At 42.4% G+C, this 25,858-nt stretch overlaps 1 protein-coding gene across 6 annotated transcripts in view; it reads left to right on the top strand.

The window, feature by feature from the left end:
* LOC119401738 (eye-specific diacylglycerol kinase) overlaps window positions 1-25,858 on the top strand; it is a 604,253-nt gene that overhangs the window by 563,191 nt on the left and 15,204 nt on the right. For all 6 annotated transcript variants that reach the window (XR_007417067.1, XM_037668684.2, XM_049418127.1 and 3 more), the window contains exons 2-20: window positions 271-349; window positions 4,523-4,606; window positions 5,259-5,336; window positions 5,957-6,013; window positions 6,930-6,998; window positions 7,093-7,125; window positions 7,590-7,814; window positions 8,512-8,702; window positions 11,642-11,816; window positions 12,458-12,528; window positions 13,360-13,505; window positions 15,195-15,313; window positions 17,043-17,116; window positions 18,719-18,824; window positions 20,508-20,678; window positions 22,514-22,536; window positions 22,910-23,004; window positions 23,896-23,975; window positions 25,528-25,597. Coding sequence is in view for 5 of the 6 variants with exons in the window: in XM_037668684.2 (XP_037524612.1) it covers window positions 271-349; window positions 4,523-4,606; window positions 5,259-5,336; window positions 5,957-6,013; window positions 6,930-6,998; window positions 7,093-7,125; window positions 7,590-7,814; window positions 8,512-8,702; window positions 11,642-11,816; window positions 12,458-12,528; window positions 13,360-13,505; window positions 15,195-15,313; window positions 17,043-17,116; window positions 18,719-18,824; window positions 20,508-20,678; window positions 22,514-22,536; window positions 22,910-23,004; window positions 23,896-23,975; window positions 25,528-25,597 (1,946 nt within the window). In the remaining variant the exon portion in view is untranslated. The remainder of the gene's footprint in view (window positions 1-270; window positions 350-4,522; window positions 4,607-5,258; window positions 5,337-5,956; window positions 6,014-6,929; window positions 6,999-7,092; window positions 7,126-7,589; window positions 7,815-8,511; window positions 8,703-11,641; window positions 11,817-12,457; window positions 12,529-13,359; window positions 13,506-15,194; window positions 15,314-17,042; window positions 17,117-18,718; window positions 18,825-20,507; window positions 20,679-22,513; window positions 22,537-22,909; window positions 23,005-23,895; window positions 23,976-25,527; window positions 25,598-25,858) is intronic.

Here is a 25,858-nt window from a genome sequence, read left to right as displayed (position 1 = left end):
ATACGTTTGACTCTTGAGAGGAGTCGTCGCTGCAGTCAGGAGAGAGATCATGGCCGGCTGCGTAAGCATGTTGTTTTATAGTGCAGCAGTCAAAGCAACATGAAGCAATAGACCCGTATCGATAGATATGTTCGACTTTTGAGAGGAGTTGCAGGTGATGGAAAGTGATCACGGCCGACTGCGCGAGGGGTTACATTATGGAACAGCGTAGCGTAGCAGTTTCATTACGATGCAACCGGGCTTCACCTATCTGCTCTTGCCTCTTTACAGAAAAGCAATCCAGGGAGAAGTCAAACTCCCCGCCGAGAATGGAGATACGAGGCAGTACCGTGCCACACCTGACTGGGGGGTGAGTGAGTTCTTTGTTCATTTCGACACTCACACACACTGCATTTCAATCATTATACCCTCGAGGTACTCTACTCATAAATTGAAAAACGACACCGTTTTTTATTTAGTATAATGATTGCAATGAGCAGGTGCTTGTGATAACTGCATCAGGTCACTGCAAATCTGGCTGTGAAATGTAAAGTTGGCTCTGGAATTTTCACTGGAACAGTGTAAGTGTTCCAGTGAAAATTACACTGATATGATGCGAACTGTAGATGCTGGAAATGAAAGCATGTGCATTACTTAGCCCTAAATTTTTCTGTTTCAGTATTTGAGTACTGTACTTATGTGCATTGAAAAAGGGGAGGGCAAAGGTAGATACATAGGTAATACATAACACATACTTAATTGTAGATACCTAATACCACTGAAAATATTTTATAAAAGTTTTAGTGAAAACGGCAAGTCGACATTGCAACGAGATATGGCAGCAGCAGGAAAACAGAGGCTATGGCATTAGCTACAGCGATGCTACCCCTAGCTACAGGATGATTTTAAAGTAATAGAAGAAAAACAAATTTTATCATTTGAAAGGTGTAGGTGACAGCGGTACAAACTACTTTTCATGCAAGTTCACAAAAAAGCGTAAGATAAAATTCTTTTAATTTTAAACTGAGACTTTAGTTTTTAATAATAATTCGTTTTATTTGAAAAGTTATTTAATGAAAATTTCTATTGGAGTGATGTTTGTCTCTGGCAGTTGGTGTTTTATGATGAAGCAACATGAGTAAAGTCTTATTTGAATTAGAAATACTGACATATGCCACTGCATGTGTGAATGTTTTACCCAAGTTTATAGGCAAATTTGCTGTTGTTAGATATGTGTTTTAATTTTATTTCCTTGTTTTCAGTGGCAAATTATGATTACACTGTCATGAGACTACATACATACTTCGATTCTGCTTTGCCTGCGTGCCGACCTTCGAAATGTCTCTTCCTTATGTTTAGCAACCTTATGTTGACTTGACCTGATTGCTGCCTGTTATCTATTTATGTATAAACATTCCGTTATTCTAGTAAGACATATTTAAAATGAGAAATTGGGTTATTTGCTTTTCTTTCATCTTGTGCTGGTGCTCAGTGAGACTGGGTGCACATTTATGACATGAAACTATTCTTGTCTACTGTATTCATTTGTGTCGTAAATTTGCACCCAGTTTTACCAAGCACCGCACATGAGTTGTAAAATGTCACAATTTACCAGGATGGACCGAAGGAACACAGGGCACGGGCGCTCTACCCTTTAGCTCGAGATGCGTTATTTCTGATTAATGTATTTTTCCCAGCACAAGCTACTCCGCTTGTTGAAAGGTTGCCTTTGGCGACCTTCCCTATTCGATGATTTCTCGTCATGATGCAAGGGCAACACATGACTCAATTACACCAGCTACCATTGCAGTAAAGGGAATGTGTGAGCTAGTTGGTGATTTGCCGTCAGTGCAGAAACAGCGCCATGTCACGCATGCATTTGCCACCATTGCCTCATCGTCCCATCTGCTGCCTGCTTCTCTTCGAGACATCATTCGTGATAGTCGAATATACGACATAATGCAACTGCTTTCCTGAGAAACCTGGTCATCTAACGCATGCAGCCTGAAGTTTTTCTTGGGTGACAAACGCAGTGCTACTATTTGCACAGAGAAAAGTGTCTTCAGGGTCAGCGCAAGGCTGTAGATGACATGTTTATGCAGTGATTCCACTCCTGCGCCAACTGCGCCAAAGTGCGCCAAATTGTATTTACTGCGCCATCCTGATAATATCGACGAAATTTGCGCCAAACTGCGCCAAAGTCTCTGGTTTGGGGGCGTCTGTCACCGGCAATCGCACCGCCGGCGCGTCAGAACATGTGCAGCTCGATCTTGGGGCTGCCAATAAAGTCGCAATTATGGACCAAGAATTATTCCGCTGAATAAATAGCGCTCGCGCGTGCGAGTAAGCCACGATGCCATGCACGGTGCCGACGCAGCTTCTGTTCTGCAAGTCGGCTCGACAGCAAAACGCGCTCTCCGCAGGGGCTCGTGACGTCTAGGCCTATCGGTAGCGAGAAAGTGCGACGGCGATTCATCGGCGGACGTCGTCTGTTCCAGAAACGCTGCTGATAGCTCGTTTCAAGCGTCGCACGGCACGTAAGGAAAGCAATCTTCAGTAATAACTACATGAGTGCCGCTAAAATGTCTGTCGCTTCTGTTTCCGGACATCGCGGAATGAAATCTGGGATCGCTCGCAGTAGATATATGGGACAATATCGAATTTTCCTTGCTTCGCGTTTATGGAAGAGCACGCGAACGGTGGAAACGCGTTGACACTTTTCCTCAGGTATACTTTATCCATGGATCTTCATCCAGAACAGCTTTTTCGTAATTCCTTCCGCCAGCACGTCTGAGTTTGTAATCACTCTTCGGTAAGTACCCTCTAAAAGGCCCTGCCCTTTCGAGCTCACGTGCTAGGGTTCCAATTCGAATTTTTTGCTTGCTATTTTTAAAAATGTCATCTCATTAGTGAAATCATATCTCCTGGTCGGAGCAGCCGCAAATGCGCAGCTGTCAGTAGCGGGCCCGTCGCTCCGTCGCTGACGGCCCACATTGAAGCGGGTACGCCATGTTACACGTCCGCCCCTCGCTTTCGGAGGTCAATAGCTAACGGTTAAAAAAACCCAGTTTCGCTTAAGAGCGAAGCAATGAATGCGATACCAAAAAATTGTATTGTGAAACGAAGTAAGACTAGCAGCTAACTCTTTTTGGATCCGATCTCGCGTAACTCAACAAAACGCTGGTGTAAGGGAATATGGCCCCTCCAGGAACCGAATCGTTTTCTTGCTCTGAGTTCTCTAAACACGAAGTAAGCGTTGAGAGCACAGCAAGTTTACGAGCCGTCTCCTGATGCCTCGAGATAGCGCGCGCGCAAGCGACTGCGCCCTTCGAACGATGTAGTCCCCCCCCCCCCTACCGCTCCCCTGGCGTCCCTTCATGCTCCTTACGAAAGACGGGCGGGGCGTTTCCTCTCTGTTTGATGAGCAATCGACGGCAGGCCCGCACGCGGGAAGGTGTTATCTCATGCGCTGTCCGTGCGACGGAGACAGACGGGCGGGTAGTTTAATCGCCGCTTCAGCCGCGTTCGTCGCCAGCGCTCGCGAGCTTTTACCCGCGGCTAGACTGCGCCTGGTGATGTTATTAATCTGGACTTTATACGGAAAATTACGACAACGGCGACGGAAAAAATCCGCCGAGAGTGTCCGTATAATTGCTATCGCAAGGGTCAATGTACGGGGCAGATGTTGCACCCCCCCTCTTAGGTGATTAGGGGGGGGCGGCCGCCCCCCCCTGTGCGCACGCCTATGTTCCTGAGATGATATTTTCCATGAGATTTGCAATGAATCGAAATATTTCTAGCCTTCATAAGAGCCCCATAATAGTACTCAGGTGCTTGAATGTTAATGCAATATGCTTCTGTATTGCACTCCAGGATGTAAAAGTCGCTGCTCCAAAGTGCTCCCAGATGCAAAATTATCTGCTCCAAAGTGCTCCAAGATGAAAATTTTGCTGCTCCAAAGTGCTCCAAAACGGAAATTTTGCTGCTCCAAAAATTGCTCCAAATCAGAAGTCCTCGGTAGCATCACTGGTTTATGCATATATTTATTTATTTTATTTATTTATATGGTTATTTTACCCTCAGGGTTTGCACATTGCAGAGGGGAGGGGTATGTTAGGGGAAAAAAAATGGAAAAGAACACTTGATACAGTATAAGCAGAAAAACATGAACATTCTACAAATTTGTACGCATATGATAAACTATCAAATCTGTCAACAGCAAGGAATGTAACGAGAACAACAATAAATTTAACATTATAAATTCAGGTTCAAGAACTAAAATAACACAGAACAAAGGAAATACATTAATTTATTTATTGTACATGTACGAGCTAGCTGCTATATCAGTAAGCATAACATGGGAGCTAGACTTGTCATGGTTAGGAAACATCGATGCAAAGACAGTGCTTTGTCCTGTATTATTTTTCTGTTATCCTATCTCGGCTGTTTTTTTGTTTTTTTTTGCCTAACTGTCGCTATCACTGCTTTGTGCTTCTTGAAACTAGTGTCGACAGTCTTTTTGCTGCTCTGTTCTCTCGCACAGGAAAGTGCTATCAATGGGGACCACTTATGGACAGCCACTAGTGCCTCTGGGGATCTCTGTTACGTGGGAGAGAGTGAATGCTCAGTAAGTACAGCCTCCGAGATCATTTCCTGGTTCCCTCCTCATTGACATGCACGTGTGTTTATTCTGAGTAATCCATTTACTGTACGTAGTACTTCTATTCTTTGTTGAATTTTCTCTGCAGTATCAAAGTACTCCTGAGCTTTATGTCATTGACCTGTTTGTTATTACACTTGGATATCTTGCGCAGTTTATATTGTGGGTATTCATGCACCTGTATGTCTACATTATGGTTCTTTCAGTTTTAGAACTTGGTTTGTGCGCATTGCTTCAGACCTTAGGGTATGTAAATGAGCTCCATTGTGATGTTCGGTAATTTTCTGATTCAATTTGGTAACATTGATTGCGTGTTAAGGAGCTCTAATTACATGGGCGTTAAAAGTTTGTGCATTAGTGCTGTAAACATAACGTGGCGGCTAATAATATATAAAATATAATAAATAATGGATCTGTATCAGTTTCACAGCTATCGCATTCACGTGAAAAATGCCGCATTTTGTCACACTTCTATTTCTTTCGTTTCTATTATAGCCTGTAATAAATATATAAATGCCATTCATTATAGGAAACTATCAGGCAACTTTGAAGTGAGTGTTGGTGTTATAATAATAAGAATTGTTTGTTTTTTCTGTTTTTCTTCTCAATCTCTGTTTAGAAACATGGACCCCGGATGAAATGCCCAGCTTGTAAAATAACTGTTCATGCCGGATGCATTAGCATTTTAAGTGATAAAGTAAGTTGACTCATTCTTTAGGCTTCGTTTTTTTCTTGACACTCCTTAAACATCAACATAGAGATGCCTTAGAAATCTGTGTTATGAGAAGTTCATAACAAGAAGTTTGCTTCATGCATGAAAGACCCTGAAGTGTTGTAGTTAAATTAAACTGAAACGGATCTTTAAAGATAGTCTATTTTATCACCCACACAAGGGTATAGCATCACCTTGTCATTACCTGCAGTGTTAAATTGCAAAGTCTGAGCTATTTATAATACTAAGCTTCCATGAAGAATTGCTGTAACAAGCACAATATCAAATGCAGTAGCAGCATTGTCATTGTTTGAAAAGAATTGTATTAATGCGTGATGAACGCTGTTGTCAGGTTATTGACCAATACATATAGATTGTAATCACTCACCTCTAGTATTTAGCAACAGCTCACTCTCTTGCTTTGACAGTGTTGCTTATTTTTTATAATAGGTACTGTACCATGTCTTAACATTAGTGAATGGCTATATGGTTGCGTACCAACTTCACAAGTGTTTTCTAAGACTGCAAAGCACAGTCCTCTATGCGTACTGAACAACAAGTCGCAATACTAATATTGGTATTGTTGCACATTTTCTCACTTTCAGATGAAGTTTCAGTGTAAGCCAACATTCAGAGATGTCGGCATCAGACAATACCGAGAGGTACGCCTACCCTATATTTGCTGATATATGAATCATATGTATCGAATTTTCTTGAGTATAACCCACCGCTGTGCATAACGTGCACCTCCGAACGACAGAGTGCAGAAAAATAAAAAGTGAAAAACAAGTCCTCACGCATTGCGATGAAACTGCCTTTGTTGCATCAACGTGAAGCAGTGTTGTGAAGCCAACTTGCATACCAAATTTTCCATAAAATGCGCAACTCGACTATAGCTCCGAATTTTCCTTATATATTGGGCGGGTTATAAGAGAGAAAATATGGTACCTGGTCTTATTTGGCCTGTTTCGCATTGTTCGCGAGCAGGCATATGTAATTTAATTGAATTATTCGCTCCAACCTATAAAGTATTGGTGGACTTGTAACACTGATAATGGGAAGTCTCTTCAGCATAACTCCACGAGTTATAGAAAGTTTCATAAAAACAGAAAAAGTCTGTCTTCATTTTGTAAGCATTGATGCTATAAATAAACCCACTTTGGCTTCTTCTGTGTGAAAGAAGATACTTTGCAGTCGAAGAAAAAAAGACCTCTCTTGAAACAGGGGTTTCAGTCAAATACATCACTTTTCTGAAGCATATATTCTACCATTTGGGCTAACCAGGAGCATAGTAAATGTCAACACGAGGCCAAATGAATTGATGGCTCGAATTGCTGGAACATTGATTTTGTGCATCTGTACCACCATGCCAATGTACTTGCATAGGCTGTCAGCCCTCTAATCACGTGGTGTCCATGAGAAGATTCAACGTACTTTTGAAGGTTTCAGCAAATGACGAGAAGCAAAACCACCTTGCAAGTAGTGTTGATTACCACCAAAAATGATTGCATAAGTCACTTTAGTACTTACAGTAATGCAAAAATGGAAGATTAATATTAGAAAAATTTTTCATTACAGCAAACTGTGATTCAGCACCACTGGGTACATAGGCGCTACGAGAAAGGCAAGTGCCAACAGTGTAGCAAGGTGAGTTTTGGTAGTCCTTTGCAAAACACTGTGTTTTTTCTTTTGCACGAGTTTGTGATCGTGTCTTACGTGGGTGTCTTTTCTGTTCTTGCAGTCCTTTCAGTCAAAACTCTCATTTGGTAGCAAGGTAAGCACACATGCTCTTCATTATTTATATCTACTTGTTTACATACATATCGAGCGTACGCTACAGGCTTAAGTTAAAGCATTCAGAGCCCTGTGTTGACGTAGGACTACGGAAAAATTCAACTATACGTTTGGAATGTGTACCGCAACAAAAATGATAAAAATAACCATAATAACTACAAAAATGACACAACCATCCAAACACTATATACGTTGATTAACGCTAGGTGCGTATTGAAGTGAAGCTGAGCATGGTGATTAAAAACCAACTTGAAAGATATGGCCGATCGGTATGGGTGCATTCTCGTAATCGTGTAAGTCTAGACGGGACAAGCGTTATATGACAGATGAGTCCACATATCTCTGCGACCAGGCCCATCTCTCACCAATCTGGTGTGAGCACTTAGCAAAATGATTGTCATTGCATTCAGTCATCTCTACATTTATGTGCGTGATTGTGTGCAGGAGATAGTGGCCATCAGCTGCACGTGGTGCAAGACGGCCTACCACAACAAGGAGTCGTGTTTCAGTATGCAAAGGATCGGCGAGCAGTGCTGCCTGGGCACCCACATGGATATCATCGTGCCGCCCTCGTGGATCGTCAAGTTGCCTCGGAAAGGTTCCTTCAAGTCCTCCATACGGAGGTCGCCAAAGAAGCGGGCTTCGACGAAAAAGAAGTCTCGCAAGGAGGTGGGCATCCGTCAGACTCGTACTAGTTACAGACTTGTACACATTATGCACTTGTATGCATTAGCTTGCACAATAGTGAGGCTGCTTGTGGAATTATTGTAGGAATTATGCTGCAATTCCCACCAAATTTTTGTGCTGAATGCTTTTGACTGTAATACTTTAGGAAGAGTAGTAACTGTATTAGTTGACTGTAATACTTTGTCGTCAATAATGTAACTTATCACATGTTATTGATTACTCCCATAAGTAATGGAACTGCAGTGAGCCATTACCAAGTATAAAATCAAACAAATACTAATTATAGCTTTACCATACAAAGGTAATGGATTAAAGTAGTCAGTGACATGTAATTCATTACGTACAAGTCTAGCATCCGCAACAGTCGAAGCTGAATGTATCGAATCTGAAGGTGATCAGAAAAAGTTGCATATATTTGTAATTTGATGTCTTAAATATTTTTTTATATTGAAAGTACCTATATACGAAGGAATTTTGCAACTGTTCAATATACGCAATACAATATATGTGGGTTCGATATATGTAGATTCGGCTGTACTGCTTCATTCATCAAAAAGTCATTAGGTCAGGCTTGTGCCTGTAGGATAAGCTGATAGGACATCACATGTTGGCTAACTTCTCCGCTACCTAGTTTTGCGAATTAAGTTCCGCATTCTTTGTGTGGGTAATCTTTTTTCAGGGATGTGCAGACAAGGACGCACAGCGAGCGTTTGCCATCAAACCGATCCCATGCGCGTCGAGCAAGCCCCTACTGGTGTTCATCAACCCGCGGAGTGGGGGCAACCAGGGGTCCAAGATGATGCAGAAGTTCCAGTGGCTTCTCAACCCACGCCAGGTCTTTGACCTCTCCGAAGGAGGTCCCAAACAGGGGTCAGTGTTTCCTGTCTCAGCTTGCTTTTTTGTCTCTTTCACGTGGGCATAGGCGAATATTCGAGCGCTTCAAGTATTTACTCATTATCATGACTGGTCAGCGTTCAGCATTCAAATATTTGAACGACTGTTACAGTGTTCGAATTCACTTCGACAAGAATGTGAAATATCCGTATTTCCAAAGGATTTGAAATGAATGAGTAGTCTTTTTTTCTTTTACCACATGTAACCCCCTTAAAAAGGTAGGTTTCACTGCAGCATGGGGCTGCTATGATGTGAAACCACCTTTCACACTACAGTCGAACCCACTTATAACGAACTCGAAAGTGTCGCGAAAAGTGGTCGTTATATCAGTAGTTCGTTGTATATGGACTCGCCCTTAAAAACGTGCGCTAAGTGGCCAAGCCGTTTTTTTTCTTTGTGCACTCTTTTTAAAGTGCTAACAACCCCTTCGGTGACAGGCTAAGCCTTTTCGCGTTGTGAAGCGATGCCCGCTGCGTGCTCACGAGTGAATTAACCGGCTTTGCAATGAGCTGACACCGTTTCACCGAAGCGCGGTACCGCGACGTGGAGCCGATCATCCCTGGTTGCGTGCAGCGCGTCGCCTACTCTGGTCGCGGAGTGACTGCCGGGCCGCTTGCTGTATGCCGTATGCGCGCGTTTGTACGTTCTTCGGGCTTGCTTCACTCCGGACCGTGCACGGACGTGTGCGGCGACTAGCCTCTTCGTTCAACGCGGCGAAAACAAGCATTTTGCAAGCAACGCGCACTCTACGTCTCCGCGATGCTCTCGCGGCCCTGCACGACGATGCGCGGCGCACTTCAGTAGACACCCGGTCAAACACTCAGTATACGCTCGCTGTCAGTGCATCGACGTGTCTCGGTGCCCGCGCCGCTTAACAACAGCGAGCTACTTTCGTTTCTACAAAGCGACGCGCACTTTAACTTGCGAACGGCAGCATGGCTAAGCATGGTGCGCTCGTACCACCGTCAATCCGCAGTGTACGGCGTACGCCACAAGCTCAGCCGAGCAGATATCTACAGATGACTGTGATAAGGTTGTCGGCTATAAGGCATAATGGCACGTTCTTCGACGGCCGCCACCTCGCCTTCGCTCATTTCTGACGCTTATTCGCGAAGGCATCACCGCAATCGCGCGGGAGTCGTAATCACCGATCGACCGGTCTCTGCCGTCACCGAAAAGACGGACAACTTTTTGCGGCACATTGTGGCGTCGACGAGTTTAGGGACGCAGTGAACGTTTTTGCGATGGAAAGTTATCGCGATTATCACTTCTTGCATTTATGCCTTCTTGCGTGCCAAACTGCAGCGGGGCACGGGCGAGCGCGCGCTCCTGTCACGCTTTAGAAGGCATGTTTTAACTTTTCTTTTCGCTTCGTATGCGCCATATTTTTACCGCGACCGTGTCTGAAGTGTTCGTTGTAAAAGTAGGATGCTTTGAAAAATGTTCGCTATATCTGGACGCAGCTTCAATGGTTAGCATAGGAAAATCGTAAGTGCACACAAATATGGTCGTTATAACTGATAGATTGTTATATGTGGAATCGTTATAAGTGGGTTCGACTGTACTGTTTAAATTTGGTTCTACTTTGCTTCGCACCAAAAAAGTGGCATTGGCACAAGCCTTGTTCTAATTCTTAATATTGTGCACGTAAGTTGGATCATGACGAAAGTGGTCATTTTTTCTTTATAATATATGATATATGCTATTCGATTCAAAATTATTCGATCAAATCACTGTTCACTTTGCACTGCCTTTGAACCTGAAATTTACTATTTGCCCACCCTACTTTCACGTGCCTTCCATCTTTTTTCTCAGAACCTTGCACCATAGCCGTTTGGCCAAAATTGGTTATGTACTGAATATGCTTATGCTGTTGCTGACAATATCAACTTATTCGAGTTTACCATGTTGGAGCATCAGATTTAGTTCTAACGCCCTTATGTCCCTGATATCTGGCCAGAAATGACGCTTGAGTGGTCTTCGAATTTTGTAACTTTGAGGCTAAGCTGCACATAAAACATACCTCATAAAGCTATCTTTCTAAGCAGTCCTGAGATTGACATGTAGAGATTAACTCTGCCATCTGTTTCGCCCAACTGAAAATATGTAATTTGCACATGCCCAGCTCAGCAAAAACTGGCAAACAGTCCCAAATTATACTCTGTGGGGCACATTCTTCAAAAACAAGGTTGTTTTGGCTGGAAGTGAATTGATGTTGCCAATTGGCCTAAAGGAACGGGCATAAATGAATTGACCAATGAGCCAATCATGGGGGGGGGGGGGGGCAACTTGCAGTGCTTTTGGTGCAGTTGACGATCGGTCAACATTCTTAAACCTTATATGTGTAAAATGCTAAAAAGAGGAGTAGGTGCTTTGTCAGTGATTGCCAATGAGTCATAATCGTAGGTTATAATAAGCTTATGCAGTAAGTTCTGCAAAATGCTAGAGGCTGTGTGGTTCTAACTTGGGTGCACGTTAAAAAACCACAGGTGGCCGAAATTTTCGGAGCCCTCCACTGGTGCCTTTCTCATGATCATATCAGGGTTTTGGAACAAAAAAAGCCTGACAATTATTATATTAGACATTAAGTGCTGTCATTGTGCTTGCCCACCTGTCGTCCTAGCTCGCTTCATTGCGCTGTTATCACGTTCGTTTTTCATTGATAGGCAAGGTTGGCTCACAGCAGAGTTCACTGTACGCCCGTACACTCAAACCTTGATGTAACGAACATGGATATAACGAATTATTGGTTATAACGAAGTAAATGAAGAATAGTCTTGTCATAGATACAGTGTTACAAATATACGTTTATAACGAATTTTTGGATATAACGCACTTATTTTCAAGTCAAATGCAACTTTGTTAAAATGTGGTCTGAGTGTAGTACGATGATGGCATTGTCTCTACGTGTGCAGGCTTGAGCTGTACCGCAAGGTGAACAACCTGCGAATACTGGCGTGCGGGGGCGACGGAACGGCGGGCTGGATCCTGTCCGTGATCGACGAGATCGGCATCGTGCCCCCGCCGCCCGTCGCGGTGCTACCCCTGGGCACCGGCAACGACCTGGCTCGCGCACTCGGCTGGGGAGGGGTAAGACCAGTCACTTAACCTGGTGGCACCTCTGATAGGCTTTACCGTGGAACTGTATATAAGGAGGCCATTCGTAACTCCGCGAGCAGTTACCTGCTCAACAGAAAACCCCTAGCAGGTTTGTGCCACAGAAATAGGGTAAACCCCACTACTCACCACTGTTTCACTATGAATAAACAGAAGAAAATAAATAAATTAATTAATTTACGAATAACCTCGCGCTGCACTTCTCGCTGACGCAAATCGAGGGGGAACTGTTTTTAAAGGAGCATACGCTAAATTAATTAAAAAGTTCTGTGCCCTTCTTTATCTTTCATCAAAATTGCTACATGCTGCGTGCTGCGCAGCTTCACTGGTCACCCACCATCACAGAGTGGAATGGATCGTGTATTTTGCGGTCTGAATTCCGAGACTGAGAGGGGCTGTGAATTCTGACCGAAGGGAGGCGTGAAAAAGTAGTGGTGGTTGAATGTATCTCGTGTCATCAACGAGACATGTCAAACAGCCAGCACCTCGTTTTTGTCAGCTGCTACCGAGAAACGTTGCTTGAGAAAAGGGGGAAAGCGTAATGACAAAAAAACAAAATGTGTGTTGATTCTAAAAGGTAACCACAGTCACTGCCATTTTCTTCTTTCTTCCAGGGTTACACAGACGAGCCTATTTCAAAGATACTCCAAGATGTTCAAAATGGGGATATTGTTCAGCTGGACAGGTGAGTTGCTTCATAGGAATCATTTCTGTGAATACAAAAATGGCTGCTTTCTCTAGCCCACTGTATTATAATGTATAGCTATGACAAAACTATTCATTTACTTTGTTTTAACCGATAATTCGTTATATCAGTGTTCTTTATATCAAGGTTTGAGTGTACTCGGTTACTATCTAAGCAATGTCAGCTCTGCCCACAGCCGTCACTGTCACTCCCACAGATAATTTGCATGCATAATCCATCCAATAGCCCTTACGCATTTTCATGACTTCAAGCACTTCTCCAGTGATCCAGATAATAGTTGGCTTTCTCATACAGACTGATGTTTGTGTCGTTGGTTTTAGGTCAGAAACTTGAACGACCTAATAAGTTTTGTCAAAGATTTTGACACCAGCGCTCAGCCAAACGTAATGTTTTAGGCAGTAATGATAAACCTTTAACTCCTAATATGCGTAGTATTTAAATTAGCTGAGAAAAAGTACTTACGGTTCGAGCAGAAATGAGATAGCACGACTGTTTTTCTCAGGTAAAGTGCAGGCATGATGCAGCTCTGTGGGCAGAGCTGCCATTCATTCTAAAGTGGTTACTTGGGCACATTGGTACGACATAGCCGAAAGAAAACAGTGCAAAAGGTGGAATGCCAGGAAAAGGTGTTTCGTCTTTTGGAACAAGTTTTTAAAGGATTTTGCAGTGTAGGGGGGTGCCAACACAGAAAGGAGCACCGTATTTGCGTTTACAATGCCTCGCTCTCCTTCTTCCTGCATTTGCATTCAATAGGATGGTTTGGTTAGATTTTGTTTGCTCACTTGTCCTTCTCCTCTCTTGTCTATGCAGGTGGGACCTAATTGTAAATAGAAACCCGGAGGTGGACATCTCTCAGTGTGAAGAAGGCAAAGAGACTGTGCCTTTAAATGTTGTGAATAATTATTTCTCTATCGGCGTGGACGCCCACATTGCCTTGGAGTTTCACGAAGCACGCGGTAAGCTTGGAACATCGACATCTGGAGACTCAGTCTTGTTTTTGCCGGTTTCCATGCAGTTTAGCTACTACGAAACCCTTGTTACACTGTGCTGGCAAAAAAAGATCCGGCAGATCCCATGCACTGTGAAAATCAATGTAATGCGTAGCAGCCAGCAAGAAGCCGCATACATCACCTTATTTGTCTTTGAGGCAAATTAAGTCATTCATGTCATGACATGTAGTTCACTATCTCATGTTTGTCATGCATGCATGCTTGTACAATGTGGTATGTACCATGCTACTGAAACGTATATTCTGGTATGGGCAATACATGACCTGTCATTTATGTTCATCACGCACTCATGTCATGCCATACCAATTTTAGTATATATCCAGTTAGCAAAACTGCTGAAAGCACACCATGAGCACGGCATGTGATTCATGCTGTACAAGACAAGCATGTCATCACTTGCATGTTAGGACCTGACATTTATGTTCATCATAGAGTCCCGTCGCGCATTACCAATTTTGGTGTGTATCAAGCTAACAAAACGGCGGCAAGCGCACCATGAGTGTGGCATGTAAATCATGCCGTACATGACATGCATATCATTATTTTCAAGTAACCACCTGTCCTTTAGGTTCGTCATGCATTCACGTCATGCAGTACCAATTTTGGTGTATATCAAGCTAGCAAAACAGGCACGAGCGCACCATGAACATGGCATGTAAATCATGCCATACGTGACACGTATGTCATTATTTTCATGTTACCACCTGTCGTTTATATTCGTCATGCAGTCACGTCACGCAACAACAATGTTGGTGTACATCAAGCTAGTGAAACGGCCGCTAGCGCACGATGAGTGTGGCGTGTAACTCATGTCATACGTTACGTGGGTTGTTAGGATTTGTTCTGCAGCTGTTTTTTATAATTCCAAATTTGCAAAAAATGGGATTAAACTAATATTCAACAACAGAATTCATTGGCAGTTTTGTACATTGTGGTGATGTATTTTGAAGAAGAATACTCAAAGTGGTACCAGGATTCCCATTTTTCTGCTGGCAACATTTTAATAAAAATTAAATAAAGACTTCATGTTCTTCACTATCTGATGTAGCCAGTTCTGCTTAAAGTGAAGCATAAAACGAAGAATAAAAAGCCAAATGATATTTACGCAAAGATTACTGTTTTGTTTCGAAATTTCTAATGCATCGGGTTTAATCATGGCATTATAATGTAGACCATAAATACCCTTAACCTAAATTTGGGTTGTTAGAATTTGTTGATTAGGTAATAACAGTTAGAGCTACTATCAGTTGACCGACATTTGGAAAGGGGAACCACAGACGGAACAGTGTGGATGAGACACCAAGAATAGAAAGAGCACCGATGGAGGCAGTATGCTAGAGGCTCATGTGCTTAGATTTAGGTGCATGTTAAAGAACACCAGGCGGCCGAGATTTCCGGAGCCCTCCATTATGGTGTTGCTCATAATCATATCGTGGTTTTGGGATGTAAAACTTCAACAGGTATTACTAGAATAGAACTCTTCATTCATATTTGTCTTGTTTCAGTGTGCGTTGATTCTTGTGGAAGTACTACCTACGATAAAGCCTCATTGTATTGAAGTTGCATTTGATATGTAGTCACACAACTATCTCAAGTCACTTTTTTTTTCTGATTGTCTCCCTGCCCTCCATGCAGAAGCTCACCCAGAGCGGTTCAACAGCAGGCTAAAGAACAAAATGTTTTACGGCCAAGCAGGAGGCAAGGATCTCCTTCAGCGAAAGTGGAAGGACCTCTGCAACTACGTCACACTGGAGGTCAGACAGGCCCTGGCAGTCTTTCATTTTACTCGCACTACCAAGTTAAAAGGACCGACAACTGGCCAGAACATGCGATTAGACCCTGGTGGAAATGAAACGACTGTAAATTATAACGACAGATTCAAGCACCCTTTTTGCGAACTGGTATGCCGTGCAGCCTAGCAGAAGAACCTTGATGCTGTGCTATGGAGTCTTAATGAAAATCAGTTCTGCGGCATCCACTAGGTGGCGGAAAGGTTAAGAAAAGGAAATAGGCAACCACCCATTTGTAGCACGAAGCTACAAGTAAATACGTATGGATTTCTCAGAAAGAAAGCTTCTTGGTTGCCGAAAAAGTCATCCTAGTCCGGAGATCAAACCCAGGACCAAAGCCTTTCTAGGGCAGTCACTCTACCAGTTGAGTTAACCCGGAAGCTCGCAATTAGCAACACAGGGGCCAATTGCTAGCTTCCTGGTTAGCTCAACTGGTAGAGCGGCCACCCTGGAAAGGCGTTGGTCCCAGGTTTGATTCCCGAACTACGACGAATTTTTTGGCAACCAAGAAGCTTTCTTTCAGAGAAATCCGTATGTATTTCCTCGTGGCTTCGTGCTACAAACGGGTGGTTGCCTATTTCCCTTTCTTGCTCTATGAAGTCATTCTGTTTGCTTTACATAATCTGATTCTTTTATGCACAAAAAATTATTGCTCATAATTAAAGTACGTATATTATTATCATCCATCCCCACCCTATTCTCTACTGCTTACAAGGTAAAAGGAGCTGACGCTAGGAAGCGGTGCTGCGTTCGCATCAACTAGTGGAACATGTCGAGCCACAGCACATGTGCACAGAGAGCGCACATGCACAGCAAGCCGCCGAGCGTAAACACAAACCGCCTTAGCGCTCACCTCCCACTGTTTGCAGCATGTTTTGTGTGTACGACTTCACAGTTGCCACAGATCAAACAATTCTGATTATAACTGTTCCATGGCATTTTTTGCTTTACGGTTTGAGTGGTAAGCTTTACATTGCACTAAAGAAAACGGGTACCATAAGAATTGGTTGTCGGTCCCTTTAAACATAATGTTGATGTTGGTTCATAAAGCCTGTTGTATGAAGCTTATTAAATGTCATAGTTGCCTCCAAGACATGCACCTTTATAAAATTTTATCTGGTCATCACAAAAGCTTCTTGTATGAGGCACCTTGTTGTTCGTATGTGCCTTTGAGATTCGTGATCCTGTATAATACAAAAGTCCCTCTTCTGTGTGCTCGTGTAAATATTGTAAACACACCAATCTTCTGTCCCTCCCCGTAACAATACTTTCAATTGAACGTTACACTTGGTGCTAGCACCGGTTTGTAAAGCCTCTTCTTGACAGCCTTCAGAGCATCACATGTGCCTTCGATATTATAGTCCTGCAAAACTGTCCTTGCCGTAACAGGTTGTGTTTGGTGTTTACGTTTGCTCGTGATGCCTTCCCCAAAGCCTTCCGAGCATCATATGACGTGTGGTTGCATAAAAATTTAGTTGTGACACCAAGTTATGCGTACTGTCTGCGATAGTTCGTGTCATGTTGTTGGAACGTTCGTGTGTCTTTAATATTCTAATAACGCAAGAGACAACAAACTAAGGAGCAACAAGACGCAGCAGTGTGCATCAAGATGTGTACACCAAGTTTGTTCTAGTTGTTACGAACTTTTGAGACGGTGTTGAGCGTTTAAACGCTGTTCTTCTTTCCCCTACAGTGCGATGGCCAAGATTACACGGGGAAGTTACGAGAGCACAAAGTACACTCCATTCTCTTCTTGAACATTCCCAGGTGAGGAGTCCAAAGCATTTCTTTCTACAGCGGTATACGTGCTGGGGCAGCACTTCGAGAGGCAAGCAGGCATATATTACTTTAAATGGACGCTAAAGAGAAACAATGAATCGGTTTATATCCATAAATTGTGCTCCGAGAACTCTAATGTCGTTAATTTCGCCATCATAGGTTTAATAATAGAGGAAAAAATGAAGTACAAAGTTTCATTTTTAAATCTCCCCGCGTGACGTCGCAGATTTCAAAGTGTATTTATCGTATTTTAGCGCCATTGGCTCAACAAAATTACCCCGAACTTGGTATGTTAAGTCTATGGCCCTCTCAGGGGACAATGTACTTCATTTTTACCGATTAGGAACTACGTAGTTCCTAGTAGGCACCGTGAAAACGTGACATCACGGCAAATGGTGCGGAAACTTCAAGGTGGCGTTTGTTTTTGCGTGTTTTCTCGCTTACTAAGCGTCTTCTCGCAGCAAGCATGGTGTTTTTGGTATCGTGAAAGAGTACTTTACTAATATGAGAAAAATCGTTTTGCTCTGTAGTGTCCCTTCAATTGCTCCTAGTGCCCCGTTTACGTTCTCAAAGGGGCCCTGCAACGCTTTTTAAACACAGTCAGACAATGCTGCCGATCGGTAGTCGAGGCTTCTGCGAACATGCAAGCCAAGCATTAGAGCGCGATACGCAGCAGGGAATTTACAATTAAATTTCAAAGTCAGCTAGAAATTGCTCGCTCTTCTCTCAACAAATGACGCTATGTATTACCCAAATCAACTGCATCACATACCCGAAAGACATGGCCATTGGATGATTGGAACATTGTGAGCTGCATAACGCGGCTGTCGTGACACGGGCAAGTGACCGCGCGCGACAGTTATACAGTGCCCGTGCAAGTGTTCAAAGAAAGGAAGAAAAGAAAGTTCGCAAGGCCATAACACGAGCTGACTTACGAACGTAGCTCTTGCCCCCTTGTCCCCCCACATGTAGCTTTCAGCGCACTTGCTGGGATGAAAGAAGAGGGAAGGCGTTTAAAGCGTGCGACAAATTCTTGTAGCTCCGCTCGTACTTGACGGATGCTAAAAATTTTGCGGCAGTCGATTCGGGGGGCAATAAACTCTGATAGTGAGGTCATTTTATGATTACAGTACTTGGAAAAGTGTTGCAGGGACCCTTTAATAAGTGCTTTATAATGTGAAACTTAATGACAGATACTCGTTAGCATTGTCAATATACTAGGGTGTGAAGGTCCTTCTGTAGTTATACATAGTCAGATCCTAACATAACATTATCGGGTATAACATTATGTGCTATGAAGTAAATAAAAACTGTCTCTCGATTGTTACAGGGCAGCATATAATAAAGGTATAATGAGTATAAAACATGGAGAAGCAACCTCTGATGTCAGATCTCAAGATCTTACTGTAATGATGAAAATGGCTGATGAAAAGCTATTCGAAATGCGTTCAGTATTTGATTCAACTTGCTCTTGTCACTGCTCGATTCATAATTGATCCAACGGTGAAAAATTTGCTGTCAGCACACTGCTATTGCCACACAATCTCATCATGTGACCGTTCCAATTGCTTTCTTGCATGTTCACTGCAGTTATGGCGGTGGCACAAGACCCTGGGGGAACCCAGGGACAGCGTTTGAAATGCCACAGACCGATGATGGCCTCATTGAAGTGATAGGCCTCACGATCTACCAAATGGTGAGTGTTGTCAGTGACAATCTCTCGCATAGTCATTAAGCCCCTCGAAGCTTTTCTTTTTTAGCTTCAGGGGACATTCCAGAATTTGTTTCCTCCTAAAAAACCCTCCACCACCTTTCGCGCTCCCACAGAACTGATCTGCCATTGATCATTTATATATGATAGCTGATAACAACGCGTATCATAAACAAGGACAATACACTGCAGTGTGCATGGATTGAAAAACGAATGTTTATGGCTAAGCAATGCATGTGTTTTCGTTTCCACAATTTTCAGCTCGTGTCATATCGTTGGAATTTCAACTCAAGCACTTACATCCAAGTCCATGTCACATTTAGTGGCCAAATTTGTAGTGATATGATGCGGCTGTCTCGAGCAGTGGCTCATGCTAGCCCTTATACTGAAAGTTTTGATGTCATGTTTCAATCAATGAGCTGTGTACATACGTACATGCCAACATCTTCAGCATTTACATCTTTTGTCTATTCTTATGTGCTGTGTTGTCCCTGTTTACGATGCACACTGCCGTAGGCTATCATGACTAATTAACTAGCCCACCAGTACGTCTTTTATATTTTACAGTGACGCTGTCTTAGTCTACCCTGTGCCGTTGTCGTCGTTGTAGTAGTAGTAGTAGTAGTAGTAGTAGTAGTAGTAGTAGTAGTAGTAGTAGTAGTAGTAGTAGTAGTGGTGGTAGTAGTAGTAGTGGTAGTAGTAGTAGCAGTAGTAATAGTAGTTGTCGAAGTAGTACTAATAGTAGTAGTAGTAGTTGTTGTAGAAGCAGTAGTTGTAGCAGCAGCAGCAGCAGTAGTAGTAGTAGTAGTAGTAGTAGTAGTAGTACTAGTAGTAGCAGTAGTAGTAGTAGTAGCAGTGGCAGTAGTTGTTAAACTGCTTAGCACAAAAATTTGACACAGTACACATAGAAAAGGCGAGGACCAGCGCGAGACGAGGACTGCGCTGGCGAAAAGACAAGGACTGCGCTGGTCCTCGTCTTTTCTATGTGTACTGTGTCAAATTTTTGCGCTGAGCATTTTAACAATGGCATACCAACTAGCCCAAACCCACACTTTACTGCAGTAGTAGCAGTAGTAGATGCGCAGGTCACGTGACTAGGGGGGTGGGGGAGTAAGTAAAGAAACATAAAACGGAATGATGATGATGATAATGATGCTTTTCAAATAAATAAAGAGAAATGATGATGATGATGCCCAAAATTATGCTGCTACGGCTGTTGATGATGCTTTTCTACGAATAAGTAAAACGAAATGACAGTGACTTAGAGGCACTCGCCGAAATACCATTGACTGATCCCACATTTCACGTGATCTCGCTTTGCCCAACAAAGCGTAAGCACACATTTTTCAAATCTTGTGGCGGATTTACAGCACCACATGATCTTGCTAGCCAATGATATACACTAGCGTGCTTAGAGCTCCACGGTCCACCGGTTTTCACGGCATGGAACAGGCTGAATTCACACTTGCAGCACACTGCTCAAACAGAAAGATGCGGAAAAAAGAAAGCACGTGTGCACACAAGACGAACGTGTCTTCTCTACACGTGTGTTCTTTTTGTGCACCTTTGTGCTTGAGCAGCGCGCTGCAAGTGTCGACTATGCACAGCCAACTAGCCCCTACCCTGGCTCTTCTAATTGGCTGATCTTTTTTTTTTTATCTTTCACAGCCTTTCCTCCAGGCGGGTGGCCATGGCACGTGCCTCTGCCAGTGCCGGAGCGCCCGTGTTGTGACGAGCAAGACCATCCCTGTGCAAGTGGACGGGGAGCCCTGCCGCCTACTGCCGTCGCTCATCGAGCTGCACATGCGCAACAAGGCCTGCATGGTCGCCAAGGCCAAGGTGGGTACAAGCTTCGGCTTTGACATTGGCACGAATTACAACCTTGGCTTTGTGGCCCTGTTCGTTTGGCTCGCACTTTGGCACCGTGAAGAGTTGGTCAAGGAGGTTTTGACTCGTGATGTGAAAAGTTTCAAGTTTTATTAGTTTAGTTCCAAGTTTTGTGTCAGATGTTAGTACAGATCATCATACAGAATAAATATACGAAAGGTGGTCTGAAAGCAATAGGCTCTAGGGGGACCTCCTGTCCAAGATTACAAAATAAAAATTACGTAATTAGCCGTAACAGCAATATTCCAAGAAAACTTCTGCTGCAATAGAACAAAAAAATCTGTTACAGGTAAGCAAAAGTGCTATAACAAACAATATTATTGAGAGAAAAATGAACACCTAGTAATTTAGTAAATAAGAATACAATTGTTTTTTAAATAAACCACTCGAAGAACATTGTTTGATATGGGATGGTAATGAATTCCATATACTATAGATAAAGCAAAAAAATAAGCAGTGCATCATCCATAATTAGTTCAGATAGCAAATAGTAAAAAATTTCCATTTGACGCAGATGTAGTTGGGTTAAAGTTCCAAAGAGCATTAGGACAAAATACACTTCATGGTAGAAGATGAATCAATGACTTGAATAGCGTAATGGTGAGAAATATTTAAATAAACTAGCAATAAGAAGCATATCAAAGTTATAAAGTAATGAAGATGCACTACTGCGACATGAACTGTAAGTTATTATTCTAAGGGCTTTGTTTTGTATATTCTGAATTGGAGATAAATGAGTTAGGTATGTATTGCCCCATTAGTGGTACGATTAATATGACTGAATGAAAGTGTTGTATATTCTAATTGAGGTCAAAGTGTTAAAATAGTTAACGTGCTCTGATTAAAATTCCATTAATGTATGCTAGTTTTTTCCGTAAGTGTGTGACATGGCTAGAATATTTTAGGTTAATGTCGGTATATTCAAAAGGAACGAAAAAGTCGACGACACAAAGACGATGTCAGAGACTTTCTGCCTTTTCACATCATGAGTCGCACCTTAGCTCTGACTTTCGCTTACACCACAAAGGGGGTGAGATTTCTCGTTTACAACAGTTGCACCCATTGGAGCGTCTTAATTATCGCCTTAATTAACGACTTAATTAACAATTATCGTCGTCTATCGTGCTTTGCTTACACTACCTGTGCTCACATGGTATTTCTAGGTCATGAATGGTGTGCGCTTGATCATTGTGACAGCATTCTTAATGAGAAGGTAGTGGCCAACAAGTTTTTGAGAAAAAGAAACACAAGCAAGCCAGATGACAATTATTGTTGTGTAACAGAAATGTGCTCCGAGGAGTGCAACTGTGTTTAAAAGTGTAAAAACATCTGCACTCTTTGGGATGTCTTTCATCTGTAACAAAAGTTGTACCATTTGAAATGCCTTTGACACACAACAATCATCATCTGGGTTGCTTGCATTTTCTTTCCTGAAAACTTTCCGCTCACTGTTGTTTTCATTAAGAATTCAATCAGTGCCATGAGTCCTTTCAGGTTTGAGTTAAGAGGCGTTGAAAGTGCCATCGATAACTGCATAGCCCTATCACATGTAGTTACGGTGCATATTAGGGGAAGGGATGAATAGAGGTACCACCTTGAAGAAGTTACAAACGTACTGCACAGTTGTCACGCGGCAAATTGTTTCTCATGCCTTTCTTGGCCGATGTACTGGTCCTCATGCAGCTCTCTTTCATGTTGAACAGCGACCGATTCCATTGACTCTAAGATAAACACCTTTCTGAGTCAGTTCTTTATTGTATGCCTTCTTTTTTTTTGTCACCTTTCAGATTCACAACCAAGTGCCAAGCCAGTAAGTCATATTTTCGTTGTGATGCTATGCTGCACATAATAGTAATGATACCACTTATTATGGTTTATTGGTAGTCAGTGTTTAATTACATTGGCCTGCTCACCTAAGCCTAAGTACATTGGTGCTTCTGATCAGGCTAGCAGGAACTAGTGCATGCTGTGCTGCACCAACAATCATCGAATAGAGTTCTTCAATTTTTGAGTGTGGGAACAGCATGAAATCTTTGAAAAAGAATTCGTTTGTGGGTACAGCTTAACAATCACTGGGATCTGTAAACCTTCTGTGTCACATTATGAAACTCTGCAAGTCAATCAATCAGTCAATAAATCAATCAGTCAACTGTGCTTCATGATCCTTGCCATTTCTTTGCCAGGTTACCACTGGAAAAGCTTACCATTGCCATCCGAAAGCTGAACATGGCTGATTACGAGAATTATCACTATGACAAGGAGAAGCTACGAAGCCTATGTGAGTTTTGTCGCAAGTTTCCATTCCACATATGTAGAGAAAATTGCCTGTGGTACTCCTGATTTCACTGCTAGGATATTGTGCTACCTGGTTCATTTCACTGCGATGAGTTTTTAACAGAAATTAAGTCGTTGAGAAACGAGATTATTTAGTAATTAATTACGTAATGACTAAGTGCCGTTCCACATCAAGGAGAACTAGAACTTAGCCACCTTTGTTACTGACCATTTGCATAAAAAGCAGTGAAATGTTCCTTGATTTACATTTTGAGTACACTAATTAATTATCAGCTGGTTTACTCTGTCCAGTGTTTAAAAAACTCCACTATGTAGGCTTTGTGTAAAACTTCTCGAGCTTAAATCAGAATTTGCAATTATGAACACCCCATAACATTTACAGTGCATTGGGCATTATACGTCTAGTGTATGTAGTGAAATGTGCTGTTGTACCGTCTTTGAGTGGTTGTTATGTGTAAGCAAGAAGAGATACGAAGATACGGAATAAGAGAGAGTAAAAAATTTGGTGATATGTATTGCAGACTTTCAGGGATTAGAGACAGTTGCAGTTGGCTTATTGATTAGCACAGCTGTGGCAACTGAATACTACAGTGACTGTAACAAGGCCACCCACTGGGGAATTGTGTTTCGTGCTTGCGCTTACACTCGAACTTCGATATAATGAACACGGATATAACGAATTATCGGTTTTAACGAAGTAAATGAAGAATAGTCTTGTCATAGCTACAGTGTTACAAATGAATGTTTATAACGAATTTTCGGATATGACGAAGTTATTTTCGTGGCAGATGTGACTTTTTTATAATGAGGTTTGAGTGTACCACTATCTTGGGACATTTTAACTTGTTCTCCTTCTTCTGTTTTGCAACAAAAGCCATACCGATTGGAACGTTGACCGTGAACCCTGACACCGATCTCGAGAATGTCAGGCTGATGATCAACCAGCTGTGTTCTGTGAGTGCTTCTTTTTTTCTCCCAAGTCTTGTACGCCTTTCGTTGCATCAATTCTTTTTCAGAGCGGTCACTTGTAAATGTTGTGATTGAGAAATTGTTAGATTCAAAACTGCATTTTAAAAAAATTGTGTGGTGAATTTTTCCAAGGGGCACTGCTGTACTGTGTGAATCTTTTAATGTAGTGAGACGGAAGCATAGTAGCACATGCGTGTTATCTTATTACATTGTAATAATAGCGGAGAGCCAATATTACCGACAGCTAGTTAGATAACATGTATTAGGCAGATAAATACAGTTGGCTTCACATGAGCTGTGCACTTTGTTTCAAAATTATTTACTTTTATAATGTTTATTTCATCTTGTGTGTAACTTTATATGATAGTTTGTATACCCTGCTTTACATGACTAGCGATTCTTTCTTGAACATTTTTTGTGTTTGTGTTCTTTGTGTTTTTTGAAGCTGACCCAGATAGTTCTCCTGAATCTTCAGCTTTTTTCCATAGAATGTTTTCCATTAAAATAGTTGAACATATCCTGTGACTATCTATGTATAAGAATCTATATAACGTTTCAGAATTGCAGTGCATAAGACATTCTCGTATGCGTCTCTCAGGATATTGCGGTAGTTGAGAGTTATAGATGTTTACTGGGAATATAGGAGCTCAATATTTTTAGTGATCATGGCACTCTAGGTTATGGCTGGTTGTAGACTATGTTCTTTAACCGGAGAAACGACATGCAACACCTGTAAGTGTGCTTCATCACAGACCTCATTTTTCGCTAACTAAGGTGGTTGACAGCTTGCAAGAATTGTAATTGAGGCATAAACACGCGGAGTGCGAACACTGTTCGTTCCGCTTTCCATTTTCCAAACTGTCCCTGCATTTGAAACTCGTTGCTCAACTTGGGAATGTAGCCGTATAAGTTGGGGCAGGAATGATGTGTGGGAAAGCCTGCTTACAGAATTTAGCACATTGTCCGTTCATTGGAAACTTTCTATCTTTTCCCCCGACTCTGAATTTAACATCAAATCTGCACAAAATTCTTTCCCTGTCTTGTGCCCTCATGTGTATGTCAAAGAAACCCACATTGTCAAAATTGATTCTCAACTCCCCGACTCAATCGTTCAAAATTTAATAACTGCAGAAAAAAATGTCGGATGAAATGTCACGGACGTTTCTCCCTTCTGATCTGTGGTGAGCAGTAAACTCCCGTTAGCTGTGCACCACCTCACCAAGTTCCATGCACTGCAACGAAGGCTAGGGATTATGTCACCCAAGCAGCCACAGGAGCTGCTGGCTTCCTTTTTATAGAGGATGGGAAGGAGGTCTCACCCACTGCACGCTATTCATCCTTCATCTTCTTTGTGTGGAGGGCAATCAGAACTGTGCAGGGTAGGAGCCCTTCCTCTGGTTCCCCTTTCTGGTTGGCTTGCCAGACTTGTAGCTTTCACAGCACTGCATGGAGCACGCACTTGATCCAGTTGCTGTGACACTACTTGCACAGTGTTCAGACCACGACGCATGTTGGCATCTCAAACATTTGTTTCCAGCTGGAAGGTCCAGATGCACAGAATCTGTCACCGTCCAAGAGGTTCTCGCCTGACTGGTGCTTTCTGGACTGTGAGTAGCTCTTTGTTTCACGATTGTTATAGCAGTAGTTATTAAAAGAACAAATTTAGATCTCGAAATAGCACGGCATAGTCTTGGGAGGACATTTCATTTAGCACGCACATGACAACTGTAGCAAACATTCACAATGTTTGCGACGTTGAATGAAAACCAAACTAATGCCTTCCTGAGCTGTAATGTAATGTGCAATGAATTCCTTTTGCTCTAGCTATATGAGAAGGCAGGGGCTTTTATCGTGAGTCTACAAAACTG

Source organism: Rhipicephalus sanguineus, chromosome 8 (genome assembly GCF_013339695.2).
Source record: "Rhipicephalus sanguineus isolate Rsan-2018 chromosome 8, BIME_Rsan_1.4, whole genome shotgun sequence".
Taxonomy (NCBI): domain Eukaryota; kingdom Metazoa; phylum Arthropoda; class Arachnida; order Ixodida; family Ixodidae; genus Rhipicephalus; species Rhipicephalus sanguineus.
This window is presented reverse-complemented; position numbering and strand designations above follow the sequence as displayed.